We start from the raw sequence: 20,286 nt of genomic DNA, 5'->3' as shown, positions 1-20,286 counted from the left end.
TGGAGAATAAGTGGAGAATAAGTGGAGAAAAAGTGGAGAAAAGTGGAGAAAAAGTGGAGAAAAAGTGGAGAAAAAAATGGAGAAAAAGTGGAGAAAAAGTGGAGAAAAAGTGGAGAATAAGTGGAGAAAAAATGGAGAAAAAGTGGAGATAAAGTGGAGAATAAATGGAGAAAAAGTGGAGAAAAAGTGGAGAAAAAAATGGAGAAAAAGTGGAGAAAAAGTGGAGAAAAAGTGGAGAAAAAAATGGAGAAAAAGTGGAGAAAAAGTGGAGAATAAATGGAGAAAAAGTGGAGAAAAAGTAGAGAAAAAGTGGAGAAAAAATGGAGAAAAAGTGGAGAAAAAGTGGAGAATAAATGGAGAAAAAGTGGAGAAAAAGTGGAGAAAAAAATGGACAAAAAGTGGAGAAAAAGTGGAGAAAAAGTGGAGAAAAAGTGGAGAAAAAGTGGAGAAAAAAATGGAGAATAAGTGGAGAAAAAATGGAGAAAAAGTGGAGATAAAGTGGAGAAAAAATGGAGAAAAAGTGGAGAAAAAGTGGAGAAAAAAATGGAGAAAAAGTGGAGAAAAAGTGGAGAAAAAGTGGAGAAAAAAATGGAGAAAAAGTGGAGAAAAAGTGGAGAATAAATGGAGAAAAAGTGGAGAAAAAGTGGAGAAAAAGTGGAGAAAAAGTGGAGAAAAAAATGGAGAAAAAGTGGAGAAAAAGTGGAGAATAAAAGGAGAAAAAGTGGAGAAAAAGTGGAGAAAAAAATGGAGAAAAAGTGGAGAATAAATGGAGAAAAAGTGGAGAAAAAGTGGAGAAAAAAATGGAGAAAAAGTGGAGAATAAGTGGAGAAAAAGTGGAGAAAAAGTGGAGAATAAGTGGAGAATAAGTGGAGAAAAAGTGGAGAAAAAGTGGAGAAAAAAATGGAGAAAAAGTGGAGAAAAAGTGGAGAATAAGTGGAGAATAAGTGGAGAAAAAGTGGAGAAAAAGTGGAGAAAAAGTGGAGAATAAGTGGAGAAAAAGTGGAGAATAAGTGGAGAATAAGTGGAGAAAAAGTGGAGAAAAAGTGGAGAAAAAGTGGAGAAAAAGTGGAGAATAAGTAGAGAATAAGTGGAGAAAAAGTGGAGAAAAAGTGGAGAATAAGTGGAGAATAAGTGGAGAAAAAGTGGAGAAAAAGTGGAGAAAAAGTGGAGAATAAATGGAGAAAAAGTGGAGAAAAAGTGGAGAAAAAAATGGAGAAAAAGTGGAGAAAAAGTGGAGAAAAAGTGGAGAAAAAGTGGAGAAAAAAATGGAGAAAAAGTGGAGAAAAAGTGGAGAATAAATGGAGAAAAAGTGGAGAAAAAGTGGAGAAAAAGTGGAGAAAAAATGGAGAAAAAGTGGAGAAAAAGTGGAGAATAAATGGAGAAAAAGTGGAGAAAAAGTGGAGAAAAAAATGGAGAAAAAGTGGAGAATAAATGGAGAAAAAGTGGAGAAAAAGTGGAGAAAAAAATGGAGAAAAAGTGGAGAAAAAGTGTAGAATAAGTGGAGAAAAAGTGGAGAAAAAGTGGAGAAAAAGTGGAGAAAAAGTGGAGAATAAGTGGAGAATAAGTGGAGAAAAAGTGGAGAATAAGTGGAGAATAAGTGGAGAAAAAGTGGAGAAAAAGTGGAGAAAAAGTGGAGAAAAAGTGGAGAAAAAGTGGAGAAAAAATGGAGAAAAAGTGGAGCACCCTTTGGTGCCTTTCATGTGGCACTAAGGGGTGCTTAGCTTTGTATTTAGCCAAAAAAATGAAAAAAAAAAATGACGTAGGGTTCCCCCTAGTTTTGTAGCCAGCTAGGGTAAAGCAGACGGCTGCAGCCTGCAGACCACAGCTGGCAACCTCACCTTGGCTGGTAATCCAAAACTGAGGGCACCCCACGCTGTTATTTTAAATTAAATAAATAATTAAAAAAAAAAAACACGTAGGGGTCCCCCAAAATTGGATCACCAGCCAAGGTAAAGCAGACAGCTGGGGCCTGATATTCTCAGACTAGGGAGGTCCATGGTTATTGGACTCTCCCCAGCCTAAAAATAGCAGGCCGCAGCCGCCCCAGAAGTGGCGCATCCATTAGATGCGCCAATCCTAGTGCTTCGCCCCAGCTCATCCCGCGCCCTGGTGCGGTGGCAAACGGGGTAATATATGGGGTTAATATCAGATGTGTAATGTCACCTGGCATCAAGCCCTGGGGTTGGTGAGGTCAGGCGTCTATCAGATACCCGACATCACCAACCCAGTCAGTAATAAAAAAAAATAGACGACAACCACATTTTTATTTGAAAAAACACTCCCCAATACATTCCCTCTTTAACCAATTTATTAGAATGAAAAACAAATCCAGGTCTGCTGTAATCCAAGGGGTTGCCATGACGATCCACACTGTCCCAGTCAATGAAGAGCAGGATGTTCCCCATTGGCTGGGAGAGCAGTGCAGTGACCTGAGCTAACATCAATGGGTCAGCCCAGGTCACTGCAGGGCATGACAAGTGCTGCTGTCAGCGAGGTACATTACCTGCGCTGATCTCCAGCACACTGACAGCCCCTGTCACTGAGTTCAATGACCGGCGCCTTCACAGCCAAATATCGCGAGAGGCCCGTGACGTCACCGCTAGTCAGTCTCGGGTCAGAAGCGAGAGGTGATGTGACAAGCGGCGGCCATGGAGGACAGTGACAGCGCTGAGGTCGGGATGGCGGGACTTCATCACCGCAGGTAAGCCGAGCGGGACCATGTGTGTGTGTGTGTGTGTGTGGGGAGGGGGCGGAGTGAGCTGAGCGGGGAAGTGTGGGCTTCCTGCACGTAACTAAGATAAACATCGGGTTACTAACCAAAGCGCTTTGCTTGGATACCCGATGTTTATCTTGTAGAGACAAAGAGAAAAAACTTTCAGCTCACCCATTCCATGTGCTCAAATTTCCTTCTGCTGCTCGGGCTGCAGGTGCTGCTACCTGTGTATAATGAAGAAAGAAGAGTTCTGCCCAGCGCAAGAAGGAGAGGTATGCCAGTAAATTTCCAGATGCTTTATTCTGCTTGGTTTCCAGTAAAAACGATCATATAAACATATGAACAGTTAAGACAATGTCCTCCATGGATACTGACACAACAGCGACGCGTTTCGGCTACAGGACTGTAGCCTTTGTCAAGTGGCTTTACTATGTAAACTGAGTCCTCTTTATACCCATACATGAAAAAGTCCTCTAAAACAAACAGGTGTAGATTCTTGCTGAGATCCTCAGAATTAACTCTTGATCCACTGGCTTCGAATATATCACAGCACATTGCAGGTACATGGGTTAAAATACAATATGAAGAAAACAAACGATATGCACATTATATGACATTACTTCCATATCAAAATACATTGCTTGTAAATTACATGATAATATTCATACAATAAAAATTATTACATGACAAACATAGTGATATGAATCTTTGCCCAGAGGAGTGTATCACCGTACAAATGCATTGTTATAATTGCCCTACTTCTTAGGAGTGATGCAATAGCTTATGTAGCAAGTACCCAATGATCAGTGCACAAATACAATTTAATCCAGAGAAAGAGGGAAAAAAAAAAAAGGCGTTATGGTGGGTTTATATACCTTATCTGTATCACCAGAGCAAGAACTATAGTTGCATAAAATTTTTTTTTTTTTTTTTCTTATCAACAAACACTACTTGAGTGCTACATTATAATGCTCCCATGATGGAAGTGACCTAGAAAATACATATGCAAATGCATAACAATCAAAGTGATGTGAACTGTTACCAAAGGGAGTATGCCACAATAAGCATACGTTGTGTTAATACGCGGGCAGGAGGGGGCGGAGTGAGCTGAGCGGGGAAGTGTCGGCTTCCTGCACGTAACTAGGATAAACATCGGGTTACTAACCAAAGCGCTTTGGTTGGATACTCGATGTTTATCTTGGTTACCAGCTTGTGGCAGGCTGCCAGCGATGGCTCCTGCACACTGTAGCTGTAAAAAGCCCTGCTTTTTGCTGCTAGAACCGTTCTCGAACGAATCTAGAACTATCGAGCTTTTGCAAAAAGCTCGAGTTCTAGTTCGATCTCGAACAGCCCCCAAAATCACTCGAGCTTAGAACTGGAGAACCGCGAACCGCGAACCGCGCTCAACTCTACTTATTACCCCAATTGCCACTGCACCAAGGCAATTCGGGATGAGCCGGGTAGAGTCCAATGGATGCGGCAATTCCGGGCGGCTGCTGGCTGATATTGTTAGGGTGGTGGGCTCCCCATAACGTGGCACTCTCCATCCTGACAATACCAGCCTCCAGTCATGTGGCTTTATCTTGGCTGGTATCAAATTTGGGGGGAACCGCAGGTTTTTTTTTTATTTATTTATTTATTTTACTGCACGATATAGACCCACCCGCCGGCGGCTGTGATTGGTTGCAGTGAGACAGCAGTCACTCATCGTGGGGGGGTGTCTGACTGCAACCAATCATGTGCGCCGGTGGGCAGGGAAGGCAGGAAGTACCAGATTGAATAATGAGCGGCAGCCATTTTCAAAAGAGGAAAAGCCGCCGTAGCTTTGTTACAGCCGTGCAGCGCCGCGCCCGTGATCGGTGAGTGAGAAAGAGAGAGGGATTGTGCTGGGGATGCAGGACGCATGCAGATATGCAACGTGCGCACATAGCCTGACTGTGAAAAGCCACGCTTTTGGCGATCGAACCGTTATCGAACAGTAACTCGAATTGCCGAACTTGAAGCAAATCGTTTGAGCTCGTCGAACGACTCGAACACCGCCCAAAATCACTCGAATTTGAAATTGGCGAACGGTTCAATTCGAACATTGCTCATCTCTAGTAGGCACCCTCATGTAGCATACAGTGATTAATATTCACTTCTCCTCATTCCCCCACTGCTCCGGTCTCCTTGGCGTGTCCACTGCTGTCACTCTGACCTCACTGCAGGCGCACAGTGATGATGTCACTGCGCTCCGCTGCACAGCTGTCAGAGCGCCGACAGTCACAGTGGGGAGAATGATAAGAGAGGGAGTGCGCTGCTCCCGCTGTCATCATTGCTCTCAATTGTATCGGCAACTGCGATGCCGATACAATTGAAAGTGTGATCCTCGGTGGGGGGAGGTGGGGCTGCGACAGCGCGGGCGCCGGGCCCCCCTCCTGAGTATTGGTGTGCCACTCCTGCCACCGCGAGTGGGCCCCCCCCGGCAGCTCAGGGCCCCAGCTTTTGACCGGGCTTGCCGGGTGCTGACGCCGGCCCTGGTCAGAATTGCCAAAAATGTCCAGTTCATTAAAGTGAAAAAGTGCTCGGGGGTAAAGGGGTTAAAAACTTCAAAAGGATTTTACATTACAGGGCTCAAATGATCAATATCTTTGTCTGAATAAAGAGTTGAACCTCTGAAGTTTAATACTTTTCAGATTTTAATAAACTGTTGTTCAATATTAAATGTATTTTAATTCTAATTTTTGATTGTGCAGTACATATTAGTACACATTTTTGTACATTTTTTGGTCTCCTTATTTGACAGTCTGCTTTGTTGAAAATTCCAAAACGTGTCATCAAAGACTTAGCCATCACATTTTACATGAATTTAAGACTGTTGTGTCTTCAGCAAATCTAAACATGGTGAGCAATAAAACGTTTTCTTGCTAGTATCAAGTAGTATCTCATTTAAGAACATACTACTCTTGTCAGGATGATCGGGGAGAGTAGAGACTGGGGCTCCTAGACTGACCCTCAGACTAGGGGGCCCTGGCTATCACTTACCTTACAGTTACCTCTGATGGTGAGGATGTCTCAGCCCCAAGCCTAACCCTGCTTCTGAGCAACCCTGATCTATTACCCCCTCCCTCCCTAGACCAGAGGGGGCAGGGACAGGAGTGTGTAAACATCAACAGTAATAGACAAAGAAGAGAAACCAAAACTCTTTCACACAGCATGCTCACACAGAGTTATCAGACAACAAGTGATAAGGGGGGAAACAAGAAGCAGGTAAGAAATAACCAGAAAACATAAGGAATTCCACAGTACACCAAGCAACACACAGCTGATCACCAGTTACTGGAACACAATAGCACACAGACCAGTTAAGTAAAAAGCTATAGTTGGCATTTGAAGAAAAATTCCTCCATTTTAAAAATGCAGAGAGCAAGGCTGATAGGCCTCCCACAACATGTGATCCAAAAGGTAACCAGTAGTCTAGCATAAACTAACTCCTGCTTGTCTGATCTCTAATGAGCACACAGCTGGTCGATGTCCAAGCCTGCCTGTGTAACTCAGAAGCACCAAAGGAGGCATAGTGAGGAGTGTCAGAGTCTGTAGTCTAAACAGCGTCTGATGCCGCCATGAAACCGGGCAAGTTTAGAGCCAAATACCTTGTGAAAACTCTATAAAGACCTCCTGTCCTGTTTTTCTCTCCTATAGGACTGATTTATAAAAAGCGGTGGAAAAAAAAGCGCAATAGGGTTTACCAAGGTGATGGAAAGGGTGAAAACAAGTATTAAGCCTGCTTTACACCAGGCAATCTATCGTGCGATAGATCGTCGGGGTCACGGTTTTTGTGACGCACATCCGGCATTGCTGGCGATGCCGGCCTGTGTGACACCTCCTAGCGACGCAGTATCGCTCACAAATCGTGAGTCGGGTACTGCTCGTTAGGTTCCATAAAATCGTTTAATTTAGTTGACCATCGTTTCCGTGGTAGCACACGCCGCTCCGTGTGACACCACGGGAACGATGAGCAGCTCACCTGCCTCCCGCGGCCGCCGCCGGCTCTATGTGGAAGGAAGGAGGTGGGCGGGATGTTTACATCCTGCTCATCTCCGCCCCTCCGCTCTGATTGGCCGGCGGCCATGTGACGTCACTGTGACGCCGAACGTCCCTCCCACTCCAGGAAGTGGACGTTCGCCGCCCACAGCGAGGTCGCACGAGAGGTAAGTATGTGTGACGGGGGTTACTACCTTTGTGCGACACGGGCAGCGATTTGCCCGTGACGCAAAAAGGACGGGGGCGGGTACGATCGATTGTGAAATCGCACAATCGGTCGTACCGTGTAAAGCAGGCTTTACACTCACCTATAATGGTTGTGCCAGTCATGCATATAGGAATCCAAGTCCGGCTGCAGTCCTAAATTTGGCAGATAACAGAAAGTGAACGGGAAACGGGTTGTAAATCCACGCCAAGGACTCAGAAGATTCAAAGGAGATTTATGCTTCTTTTATTGGTATGCACATGTCTACGCGTTTCAGGAGTCACAGCTCCCTTGATCAGGACAGCAGGCAAGGAACATCAAATCTCTGAGATTTGAAATCTTCTGAGTCCTTGGTGCAGATTTACAACCTGTTTCCCATTCACTTTCTGTCATAGGACTGATTTAAAAACTGAGCCTGCATTTTTATCAGCAGATAATAGCTGTGATAGGCCATGTAAGTAAAAACTTAAAACTTTTTACTTTTGTAAGTAAAAACTTAATTTTTTCTTACAAAATTTCAAAGCTTATTTCTTATCTACAACAAAAACAAAGCCCTTAACAAGTTGGACAATGCCATAATTGTGATCTGCAGGATTGCATTGCCATAAAGCTATAATAACAAAACCTCAAAAAGAATGGCAGAATTATGTTTTGCAATATATTGAACGGTAAAATGAATGGTTTCACTTTAAACTCCAACTTATCTTGCAAAACTAATCATCATATGGAAAAGTGGCTTGGTAAATTTTGTTGGAAAAATGAGAAATTGCTGGTAAACTGTGAACCCTTTGAAACTTTGGGCGGCACGGTGGCTCAGTGGTTAGCACTGCAGCCTTGCAGTGCTGGGGTACTGGGTTCTACACCCACTAAGGACAACATCTGCAAGGAGTTTGTATATTCTACCCGTGTGTGTGTGGGTTTCCTCCCACACTCCAAAAACATACTGATAGGGAATTTAGATTGTGAGCCCCAATGGGGACAGTGTTGCCAATGTATGTAAAGCGCTGTGGGATTAGTAGCGCTATATAAATGAATAAGTTTTATTATTATTATAACCCTTCTAATGAAAAAAAGAATTCTTTTAAAATTGGCAGTTATGTAAAGTAGACACGTGGGAAATGTTATTTATTAACTATTTTGTGCATCATATCTCTGGATTTATAGGCATAAAAACGCAAATTGTGTAATTTTTAAAGTTTTCGCACAGGTTTGATTTTTTCACATATAAACGCAACAAATATTGTTCTAATTTTACCACTATCATGAAGTACTATATGCACAAAACAACCTCAGAATCACTGGGATCTGTTGATATGGTCCAGAGTTATAACCTGTCAAAGTGACAATGGGAAAAAAAATTAAAGTGAAGAGATGGAAAATCGCCCAGTAGGGAAGGGGTTAAAAAATTGTGTTTTTGCCATTTTTCCAATATCCAAAACTTTTTAATCTTTCAGTCTCTAGAACTGTGTGAGGATATATTTTTGCATGGCAAGCAAAAGGAAAGGCAATTCTGGAATTTCATTATTTTTTCCTTTAAAACAGGTGCACAATAGCTGTACAGGTTAAGCAATTTTTATTTTAATAAATTAGACTTTTACAAATACAATAATATCAAATCTGTTTTTTTTATTTTTTTACATCTACATTTAACTGAGGAAATGGAAGGTGATTTTATTTTATTTTTCTTTATCATAATAATTGTTTTTCACTACCCATACTAAAACTGAACTAGCAATATGCCAGTGCATAGTGAAAATCACAGTTTCCCATGATGCCTGTCCTGACGCCTAACAGGAGAATGAACATGGGAGCGATGAACTTCATGTGTAATTGGAACCCATCAGCCCCCTGCAATTGCATTGGGGAGAGATGCCAGTGCATACTAAAAATCACAATTTCCCTTACCGCCTAGCCTGACGCCTAACAAGCGAATGAAAATGGGAGCTATGGCCTTCATGTGTCTTGGGAACCCATCTTTCGCCCTGCAATTGCATTACAGAGGAAAGAAGGGCACCCAAATAAATTCTCGGGCAGGATCGCATCAGAAAAATTACAATGTCAATGATTGTTATTCAACATCTATGGGGTTTGCAACAGTGATTGGCACCAGCATCTGCTAAACATGCAGCGGACCTAGGTCATGAGCCAACTTCATTCACCCTGACTCAGTCCATGATGTGTAAAAAGTCTACACACCCCTGTTAATATACTAGGTTTTGTCATGTAAAAAAAGCTTATCAAGATAAATCATTTCAGAACTTTTTCTGCATTTACTGTCACCCATAATCCAAACAAATCAAATAAAAAATAATCTGAAAAACTTTCAAGTTTAAAAAAAAAGAACTAAAATATTGCAGTTGCATAAATATGTAAATGCAAAAACCAATACTTTTCTGAAGGATGCTTTGAATTTATGTCAGTTTTCAGTCTTTTTATAAAGGAGTCAGCAAGACACTTCTAGAATTGACAATCTTTGCCCACTCTTCCTTACAGGCGCACTCCAATCTATCAGACTGTGAGACCATCTCCTTTATATACATCTCTCTCCAGGTAAACCAACACATTTTCAACTGGATTCAGGATTGGGCTGTCTTAGTTAAAGCTGGAAGTTTTAAATACAAAATTGACTGATGTTTGGAACTGTTTATAATGCCCCCCCTTTTACTAAAGCCTCAGCTACAGTTGTTGAAAAAATTAGAACCAAAGAACAATGCTACCTCCACCATGCTTCACTATGGTTATGCTATTCTTTTGGTGATGCAGTGTTAGCTCTGAAACAAAATTGTCTTTTAGAATTATGGCCAAAAAGTTCAACCTTGGTGTGATCACAGTATATCATGTTTTTACAAATGATTTTAGCAGATTTGATATAGGTTTAGGTAAAATATATATGGCTCTTGCTTTGTATGTAGAGGTTTTCTTCTTGACACTCGATACCATAGGCTAGATATATAAAAAAAACTTGTACTGTCACATGTAGTATGTAACAATTGCTTGCCAGAAATTAATGAAGGTCCTTTATTGTTGCTGTAAGCCTTTTGTCAGCCTCCAAGACCAATTATATATTTGTCGGATCATACATTTTGGTGGGAAAATCCAGTTTTAGGTAATGTCACTGTATGCTGCCAAATTTAAACCCTTTCTTGATGATCTCCTTCTCAGTGTTCCATGGTATATCTAATGTTTTTGCAAAAAATAGTTATCCTCTTCTGACTAATATCTTTCAACAATGGAATCCCTTTTCTATGCTTTAAACTATTTACGAACCATGACTTTTCCTGTAATATGGAACTAAGAAATCGTCAGGAAAATTCGGTAGAACAGTCAAACCTTATGTGGGGTTAATCAGAATCTCATTAAATTATGGCACCTGTGTGCTAACTACTATTTAACATTATTTTTGATGTGATTGGCTAATTCTTAACACTACCACATCCCCAAATAGAAAAGGGTGTTCATACTCATGCAACTTATTTTGGTTCTACTTTTTTATTTTCCATCTCAAAATAATTTTAGATTCTCAATGGATTTGTATACATTTTGGGTAGTATATATAAAAATAATAATAATAAATAATAATAAAAATAAAATAATAATAAAATATATAAAATGGAAAAAGTTCTAAAATAATTGTTCTGCATCTGATTTTTTTTTTTACATGACAAAAACTCGACACTATAACAAGCATGTATCAATATTTAAAGCCACTGTGCATACCTGTCATGGAGTGTTTGGACTAAAGGCCGCTTTACATGCTGCGATATCATGACCGATATTGCTAGCGTGGGTACCCGCCCCCATCTTTTGTGCGACACGGACAAATTGCTGTCCGTGGCGCAAAACATCACCCGGACCTGTCACACAACCTACTTACCTGCCTGGCAACGTCGCTGTGACCGGCGAACCGCCTGCTTTCTAAGGGGGCGGTTCGTTCAGTGTCACAGCGACGTCACAGCTGCATCACTGAACCACTGCCCAATAGAAGCAGAGGGGCGGAGATGAGCAGGACGTAACATCCCGCCCACCTCCTTCCTTCTGCATTGTGGCCGGGAGGCAGGTAAAGAGAGCTTCCTCGTTCCTGCGGTGTCACACGGAGCAATGTGTGCTGCCACAGGAATGAGGAACAACGTAACGATATTTGAGAATGGACCCCCATGTCACCGAAGAGCGATTTTGCACGTTTTTGCAATGATGCAAAATTGCTCAAAGATGTCACACGCAACGGCATCGCTAATGCGGCCAGATGTGCATCATCAATTCCATGACCCCAATGACTTTGCATTAGCGATGTCGTAGCGTGTAAAGCCCCCTTTAGCAGTAGAGCCGCTATGAATCTATTCTTGGGACTTTGTCAGTTGGCTTTGGACCCTGAACAGTAGTCTTGAAGACCAAATTTTCACAGACAACATTAACAGCTCTTTTGATTAGTTGGGCTGATGAGATGTCACATGTGCGGCACATCACATGGCAATGATGACACCATTACAGCCTGGCTAACTAAAAGAGAAGCTACCGATGCCATCAGGAAATAGGCAGTTCTCAGGACTCCCATCCAACACCCAGAGATTACTTACCAATCAATTTGCACCAACTCTACTCAGCAGTATTTTTCATAGTCAAGTATAACATAATCTGTAAATATCTTGCTACACCCAAAAAAAAAAATACAGACAAAACCCCCAAAACTATAAATTAATGGGATTCACCAAGATACCAGTATGAACAAAGCCATTGCAGTTTCAATCTTTTATATCTATTTTCTTACCCCTGCTTTTGCATGTGAGGAACTACAAGCTTGATCATAAAGAATGTGGATATTACATTTATATGAAATACCGTACCTAAAGAGAAATAAATAAATAAGTAAATAAATAAACATGCAATTGGTATGTAAAATTTACATAAAAGAAATTCATTGCAGATTGCTGAAAATCTAATAATGTGGAACACTTTATGTATGAGTCTCCACGTATGTTTCTAAGGGCTCTTTCAGGTGTCATTTTCATAGAATTCATGTTTGTTTTTTCCTTTGATCATAAATATCAACTTTGGGACCAATCAGTTGTCTGCTATTTTTGCTAACTGTGTGGTCTGCAACAAAAAACAGTGGCGTGCACTTTTGATTCACGTTGCAGATCCAACACACCAATTCAAGTCTATGGGTTTGTGATAAAAAAATAAAGTTTGTAATTTCACTTTTCTTTTACACACAAGAAAAACAGATGAAACCTATGGTAAAAATAGACAAATTAACCAAACACATATGAAAATCTGATTCATAACTGATGAAAATCGGTCAGTTTTTGCATTCAGGTAAAATTATTGATGTCTAAATGAGACCTAAATGTCATAACTGATCTCTGTGCAACCACAGAATCAGCAAAAAGAAATGATCCAAATACAAAGTTTTCTCACTTTAGGATTCATCATTATACTTTACCTTTAATGGGTTCAAACTTATTCTTTTTGGTTCCCCTATTATTTTAAGGTTGTGTTGAGGTCTACAGCATGTTATAATTCTTTGGCTCAAGAATACAAATTAATTGTGATTTTTTAGAATTTTTTTCTCTCTCTTGCTCTTGTTTTCACTAACTTACTTCTCTTATTTCTACTTCTTCTTCTCTACCTCTTTTATTCTTTTTAAACCATACTCCCTTCCTTTTCATGTAGTTTAATTTTTTTCTTTTTATTCTCTTTATTACTCACTATTCAGCATTCTCTTTTTATTTAATAACTAGCTGTAGTACCTGGGCGTTGCCTGGGATAGTAACTGTCTCTCTGTCTCTCGCTCAGTCTCTGTCTGTCTCTTTCCCAGTCTCTGTCTGTCTGTCTCTCTCCCAGTCTCTGTCTGTCTCTCTCCCAATCTCTGTCTGTCTGTCTCTCTCCCAGTCTCTGTTTGCCTGTCTTTCTCCTAGTCTCTTTCTGTCTCTGTCTCTCCCCAATCTCTGTCTGTCTCTGTCTCTCTCTCTCCCAGTCTCTGTCTGTCTGTCTGTCTCTATCTGTCTCTCTCCCAGTCTCTGTCTGTCTGTCTCTCTCCCAGTCTCTGTCTGTCTCTCTCCCAGTCTCTGTTTTTCTGTCTTTGTCTGTGTCTCTCCCAGTCTCTGTCTGTCTGTCTCTCTCCCAGTTTCTGTCTGTCTGTCTCTGTCTGTCTGTCTCCCAGTCTCTGTCTGTCTGTTTCTGTCTGTCTCTCTCCCAGTCTCTGTCTGTATGTCTCTCTCTCAGTCTCTGTCTGTCTCTCTCCCAGTCTCTGTCAGTCTGTCTGTCTCTCCCAGTCTGTCTGTCTGTCTCTCTCCCAGTCTCTGTCTGCCTGTCTTTCTCCCAATCTCTGTCTGTCTCTGTCTCTCTCTCTCCCAGTCTCTGTCTGTCTATCTCTGTCTGTCTCTCTCCCAGTCTCTGTCTGTATGTCTCTCTCTCAGTCCCTGTCTGTCTGTCTCCCAGTCTCTGTCTGTCTGTCTCTCTCCCAGTCTCTGACTGTCTGTATCTATCTGTCTTTCTCCCAGCTTCTGCCTGTCTGTGTCTGTCTCTCTCCCAGTCTCTGTCTGTCTGTCTCTCTCAGTCTCTGTCTGTCTTTCTCTCTCCCAGTCTCTGTCTGTCTGTCTCTCTCTCAGTCTCTGTCTGTCTGTCTCTGTCTGTCTGTCTGTCTCACAGTCTCCCTTTCTGTCTGTCTTCCAGTTTCTGTCTGTCTGTTTGTCTCCCAGTCTCTGTCTGTCTCTATCTGTCTTTCTCCCAATCTGTCTGTCTGTCTCTCTCCCAGTCTCTGTCTGTCTCTGTCTGTCTCACAGTCTCTGTCTGCATCTGTCTGTCTCTCTCCCAGTCTCTGTCTGTCTTTTTCTAGCTGTCGCTCTCCCAGCTTCTGTCTGTCCCTGTCTTTCTCTCTCCCAGTCTCTGTCTGTCTGTCTCTCTCACAGTCTCTGTCTGTCTGTCTTCCAATTGGTCTGTCTGTTTGTCTCCAAGTCTCTGTCCGTCTGTCTCTGTGTGTCTCTCTCCCAGTCTCTGTCTGTCTGTCTCTGTTTGTCTGTCTAACAGTCTCTGTCTGTCTGTTTGTTTCCCAGTCTAAGTCTGTCTGTATCTCTCCTAGTCTCTGTCTGTCTGTCTCCCAGTCTCTGTCTGTCTCTGTCTGTTTCTCTCGCAGTCTCTGTCTGTCTGCATTTGTCTGTCTTTCTCCTAGTCTCTGTCTGTTTGTCTCTGTCTGTCTTTCTCCCAGTCTTTGTATGTCTGTCTTTGTCTGTCTCTCTCCCACTGTCTCTGTCTGTCTTCCAGTCTCTCTCCCACTGTCTCTGTCTGTCTTCCAGTCTCTCTCTGTCTGTCTCTGTCTGCCTCTCTCCCAGTTTTTGTCTGTCTCTTTCTGTCTCTCTCCCAGTCTCTGTCTGTCCGTATTTGTCTATAAATGCAAACAATTGCACACTGAAAAAGCCAAAAATGTACTAAGGAAAATATAGCACTGCATTACTGCAAAAGAGAGATATTTAGTTTATGTATTGGCCAATGCATGTAAGCCCGGACACCAAACGGCTAGGTATATCTCTGTAAGCCGGGAACCTAACTTAAATGCCACTATCTAGGTTAAAAACATACTATGTTTTTTCAGTTAGCACCTGTTCACATTTGTTGGATGTGCGGGTCAGTTTTTTGATATTTCTAGTGAGTCTCTTTCTGACTGGGCACTCCGCCCTAAGACCTGGCTGTGCATAACCATTATAGCAGGAGCCTAGCTGCCCATACATGGAGGTTTGCAGTCTAAATAGTGGCATTTTTCCCAGATATGGATGTTTTTAACCTAGATAGTGGCATTTAAGTTAGGTTCACGGATTAAAGAGATATACCTTTCCATTTGGTTTCCGGGCTTACATGCATTGGCCCATACATAAACTAAATATCTCTCTTTTGCAGTAATGCAGTGCCATATGTTCCCTAGTATATTTTAGGCTTTTTCAGTGTGCAACTGTTTGCATTTATAGTTACTATTTTTTCAGTTAGCACCTGTTCACATTTGTTGGATGTGCGGGTCAGTTTTTTGATATTTCTTGTCCGTATTTGTCTGTCTCTCTCCTAGTCTTTGTCTTTCTGTCTGTCTCTCTCTCAGTCTCTGTCTGTTTCTCACCCAGTCTCTGTCTGTCTGTATTTCTCTGTCTCTTTCCCAGTCTTTGTCTTACTGTCTGTCTCTCTCCCAGTCTCTGTCTGTCCGTCTCCCAGTCTGTCTGTCTGTCTGTCTGTCTCTCTCCCAGTCTGTCTGTCTGTCTCTCTCTCTCCCAGTCTCTGTCGGTATGTCTCTCTCCCAGTCTCTGTCTGACTGTCTCTCTCCCAGTCTCTGTCTGACTGTCTCTCTCCCTGTCTCTGTCTGACTGTCTCTCTCCCAGTCTCTGTCTGTCTGTCTCTCTCCCAGTCTCTGTCTGTTTCTCTCCCAGTCTCTGTCTGTCTGTCTGCCTGTCTCTCTCCCAGTCTCTGTCTGTCTGTCTTTTTACCAGTCTCTTCCTGTCTCTGTCTCTCTCCCAGTCTCTGTCTGTCTGTCTCTGTCTATCTCTCTCCCAGTCTCTGTCTGTTTGTCTGTCTCCCATTTTCTGTCTGTCTGTCTCTATCTGTCTAGCTCTCAGTCTCTGTCTGTCTGTCTCTCTCCCAGTCTCTGTCTGTCTCTCCCCCAGTCTCTCTCTTTCTGTCTTTGTCTGTCTCTCTCCCAGTTTCTGTCTGTCTGTCTCTGTCTGTCTGTCTCCCAGTCTCTGTCTGTCTCTGTCTGTCTCTCTCCAAGTCTCAGTCTGTCTGTCTCTCTCCCAGTCTCTGTCTGTATGTCTCTCTGTCTGTCTATGTCTGTCTGTCTCCAGTCTCTGTCTGTCTCTGTCTGTCTCTCTCCCAATCTCTGTCTGTCTGTCTCTCTCCCAGTCTCTGTCTGTCTGTCTCTCTCCCAGTCTCTGTCTGTCTCTCTCCACGTCTCTGTTTGTCTGTCTCTGTCTGTCTGTCTCCCAGTCTCTGTCTGTCTGTCTGTCTCTCTCCCAGTCTCTGTCTGTCTGTCTTTTTCCCAGTCTCTTCCTGTCTCTGTCTCTCTCCCAGTCTCTGTCTGTCTGTCTCTGTCTATCTCTCTCCCAGTCTCTGTCTGTCTGTCTGTCTCCCATTTTCTGTCTGTCTGTCTCTATCTGTCTATATCTCAGTCTCTGTCTGTCTGTCTCTCTCCCAGTGTCTGTCTGTCTCTCCCCCAGTCTCTCTCTTTCTGTTTTTGTCTGTCTCTCTTCCAGTCTGTCTGTCTGTCTCTCTCCCAGTTTCTGTCTGTCTGTCTCTGTCTGTCTGTCTCCCAGTCTCTGTCTGTCTCTGTCTTTCTGTCTCCCAGTCTCTGTCTATCTGTCTCTCTCCCAGTCTCTGTCTTTCTGTCTCTGTCTGTCTCTCTCCCCGTCTCTGTCTGTCTCTGTCTGTCTCTCTCCCAGTCTCTGTCTCTCTCCCAGTCTCTGTTTTTCTGTCTCTGCCTGTCTCTCTCCCAGTCTCTGTCTGTCTGTCTCTGTCTGTCTCTCTCTCAGTCTCTGTCTGCCTGTCTTTTTGCCAGTCTCTTTCCGTCTCTGTCTCTCCCCAATCTCTGTCTGTCAGTCTCTCTCTCTCTCTCAGTCTCTGTCTGTATGTCTCTGTTTGTCTGTCTAACAGTCTCTGTCTGACTGTTTGTTTCCCAGTCTCTGTCTGTCTGTCTCTCTCCTAGTCTCTGTCTGTCTGTCTCCCAGTCTCTGTCTGTCTCTGTCTGTTTCTCTCCCAGTCTCTGTCTGTCTGCCTCTCTCCCAGTTTTTGTCTGTCTCTTTCTGTCTCTCTCCCAGTCTCTGTCTGTCCGTATTTGTCTATAAATGCAAACAATTGCACACTGAAAAAGCCAAAAATGTACTAAGGAAAATATAGCACTGCATTACTGCAAAAGAGAGATATTTAGTTTATGTATTGGCCAATGCATGTAAGCCCGGACACCAAACGGCAAGGTATATCTCTGTAATCCGCGAACCTAACTTAAATGCCACTATCTAGGTTAAAAACATACTATGTTTTTTCAGTTAGCACCTATTCACATTTGTTGGATGTGCGGGTCAGTTTTTTGATATTTCTAATGAGTCTCTTTCTGACTGGGCACTCCGCCCTAAGACCTGGCTGTGCATAACCATTATAGCAGGAGCCTAGCTGCCCATACATGGAGGTTTGCAGTCTAAATAGTGGCATTTTTCCCAGATATGGATGTTTTTAACCTAGATAGTGGCATTTAAGTTAGGTTCACAGATTAAAGAGATATACCTTGCCGTTTGGTTTCCGGGCTTACATGCATTGGCCCATACATAAACTAAATATCTCTCTTTTGCAGTAATGCAGTGCCATATGTTCCCTAGTATATTTTAGGCTTTTTCAGTGTGCAACTGTTTGCATTTATAGTTACTATTTTTTCAGTTAGCACCTGTTCACATTTGTTGGATGTGCGGGTCAGTTTTTTGATATTTCTTGTCCGTATTTGTCTGTCTCTCTCCCAGTCTTTGTCTTTCTGTCTGTCTCTCTCTCAGTCTCTGTCTGTCTGTTTCCCACCCAGTCTCTGTCTGTCTGTATCTCTCTGTCTCTTTCCCAGTCTTTGTCTTACTGTCTGTCTCTCTCCCAGTCTGTCTGTCTGTCTGTCTGTCTCTCTCCCAGTCTCTGTCTGACTGTCTCTCTCCCAGTCTCTGTCTGACTGTCTCTCTCCCTGTCTCTGTCTGACTGTCTCTCTCCCAGTCTCTGTCTGTCTGTCTCTTTCCCAGTCTCTGTCTGACTGTCTCTCTCCCAGTCTCTGTCTGACTGTCTCTCTCCCAGTCTCTGTCTGTTTCTCTCCCAGTCTCTGTCTGTCTGTCTGTCTCTCTCCCAGTCTCTGTCTGTCTGTCTCTGTCTGTCTGTCTCTGTCTGTCTGTCTCCCAGTCTCTGTCTGTCTGTCTGTCTGTCTCTCTCCCAGTCTCTGTCTGTCTGTCTTTTTCCCAGTCTCTTCCTGTCTCTCTCCCAGTCTCTGTCTGTCTGTCTCTGTCTATCTCTCTCCCAGTCTCTGTCTGTCTGTCTGTCTCCCATTTTCTGTCTGTCTGTCTCTATCTGTCTATCTCTCAGTCTCTGTCTGTCTGTCTCTCTCCCAGTCTCTGTCTGTCTCTCCTCTAGTTTCTCTCTTTCTGTCTTTGTCTGTCTCTCTTCCAGTCTCTGTCTGTCTGTCTCTGTCTGTCTGTCTCCCAGTCTCTGTCTGTCTCTGTCTGTCTCTCACTCAGTCTCAGTCTGTCTGTCTCTCTCCCAGTCTCTGTCTGTATGTCTCTCTGTCTGTCTATGTCTGTCTGTCTCCAGTCTCTGTCTGTCTCTGTCTGTCTCTCTCCCAGTCTCTGTGTGTCTGTCTCTCTCCCAGTCTCTGTCTGTCTGTGTCTCTCTATTTCTGTCTGTCTTTCTCTCTCCCACTCTCTGTCTGTCTCTCTCCCAGTCTCTGTCTGTCTGTCTCTCTCCAAGTCTCTGTCTGTCTGTCTCTGTCTGTCTGTCTCCCAGTCTCTGTCTGTCTGTCTGTCTCTCTCCCAGTCTCTGTCTTTCTGTCTCTGTCTGTCTCTCTCCCCGTCTCTGTCTGTCTGTCTCTGTCTGTCTCTCTCCCAGTCTCTGTCTCTCTCTCTCAGTCTCTGTTTTTCTGTCTCTGCCTGTCTCTCTCCCAGTCTCTGTCTGTCTGTCTCTGTCTGTCTCTCTCTCAGTCTCTGTCTGTCTTTCTCTGTCTGACTGTCTCCCAGTCTCTGTCTGTCTGTCTCTCTCTCAGTCTCTGTCTGTCTGTCTCCCAGTCTATGTCTGTCTTTGTCTGTCTCTCTCCCAGTCTCTGTCTGCCTGTCTTTCTGCCAGTCTCTTTCTGTCTCTGTCTCTCCCCAATCTCTGTCTGTCAGTCTCTCTCTCTCCCAGTCTCTGTCTGTCTGTCTCTATCTGTCTCTCTCCCAGTCTCTGTCTGTCTGTCTCTCTCCCAGTCTCTGTATGTCTCTCTCTCAGTCTCTGTTTTTCTGTCTTTGTCTGTCTCTCTCCCAGTCTCTGTCTCTCTGTCTTTCTCCCAGTTTCTGTCTGTCTGTCTCTGTCTGTCTCTCTCCCAGTCTCTGTCTGTATGTCTCTCTCTCAGTCTCTGTCTGTCTCTCTCCCAGTCTCTGTCTGTCTGTCTGTCTCTCTCCCAGTCTCTGTCTGTCTGCCTGTCTTTCTCCCAGTCTCTTCCTGTCTCTGTCTCTCCCCAATCTCTGTCTGTCTCTGTCTCTCTCTCTCCCAGTCTCTGTCTATCTGTCTCTCTCCCAGTCTCTGTCTGTCTCTCTCCCAGTCTCTGTTTTTCTGTCTTTGTCTGTCTCTCTCCCAGTTTCTGTCTGTCTCTGTCTGTCTCACAGTTTCTGTTTGTCTGTCTGTCTCCCAGTCTCTGTCTGTCTCTGTCTGTCTCTCTCCCAGTCTCTGTCTGTCTGTCTGTCTCTCTCTCAGTCTCTATCTGTCTGTCTCTGTCTGTCTGTCTGTCTGTCTCACAGTTTCCCTGTCTGTCTGTCTTCCAGTTTCTGTCTGTCTGTTTGTCTCCCAGTCTCTGTCTGTCTCTGTCTGTCTCTCTCCCAATCTGTATGTCTTTCTCTCTCCCAGTCTCTGTATGTCTGTCTCTCTCACAGTCTCTGTCTGTCTGTCTTCCAATTTGTCTGTCTGTTTGTCTCCAAGTCTCTGTCCGTCTGTCTCTGTGTGTCTCTCTCCCAGTCTCTGTCTCTCTGTCTCTCTCCCAGTCTGTGTCTGTCTGTCTTTGTCTGTCTGTCTCACAGTCTCTGTCTGTCTGTCTCTGTGTGTCTCTCTCCCAGTCTCTGTCTCTCTGTCTCTCTCCCAGTCTCTGTCAATCTGTCTCTGTTTGTCTGTCTCACAGTCTCTGTCTGTCTGTCTCTGTGTGTTTCTCTCCCAGTCTCTGTCTCTCTGTCTCTCTCCCAGTCTCTGTCAATCTGTCTCTGTTTGTCTGTCTCACAGTCTCTGTCTGTCTGTTTGTCTCCCAGTCTCTGTCTGTCTATTTGTCTCCCAGTCTCTGTCTGTCTGTCTCTCTCCCAGTCTCTGTCTGTCTGCATTTGTCTGTCTCTCTCCTAGTCTCTGTCTGTTTGTCTCTGTCTGTCTTTCTCCCAGTCTTTGTATGTCTGTCTTTGTCTCTCTCCCACTGTCTCTGTCTGTCTTCCAGTCTCTCTCTGTCTGTCTCTGTCTGTCTTCCAGTCTCTCTCTGTCTGTCTCTGTCTGTCTCTCTCCCAGTCTCTGTGTGTCTGCCTGTCTCCCAGTTTTTGTCTGTCTCTTTCTGTCTCTCACCCAGTCTCTGTCTGTCCGTATTTGTCTATAAATGCAAACAATTGCACTCTGAAAAAGCCAAAAATGTACTAGGGAA

The 20,286-nt window shown here is 43.5% G+C and overlaps 1 protein-coding gene across 1 annotated transcript in view; it reads right to left on the bottom strand.

Annotated features, from left to right (window-relative positions):
* LOC142249142 (dehydrogenase/reductase SDR family member 4-like) overlaps positions 1 to 20,286 on the bottom strand; it is a 143,664-nt gene that overhangs the window by 73,222 nt on the left and 50,156 nt on the right. The window contains exon 6 of the mRNA XM_075320780.1: positions 11,707 to 11,778. Coding sequence (XP_075176895.1) covers positions 11,707 to 11,778 — 72 coding nt within the window. The remainder of the gene's footprint in view (positions 1 to 11,706; positions 11,779 to 20,286) is intronic.

Source organism: Anomaloglossus baeobatrachus, chromosome 1 (genome assembly GCF_048569485.1).
Source record: "Anomaloglossus baeobatrachus isolate aAnoBae1 chromosome 1, aAnoBae1.hap1, whole genome shotgun sequence".
Taxonomy (NCBI): domain Eukaryota; kingdom Metazoa; phylum Chordata; class Amphibia; order Anura; family Aromobatidae; genus Anomaloglossus; species Anomaloglossus baeobatrachus.
This window is presented reverse-complemented; position numbering and strand designations above follow the sequence as displayed.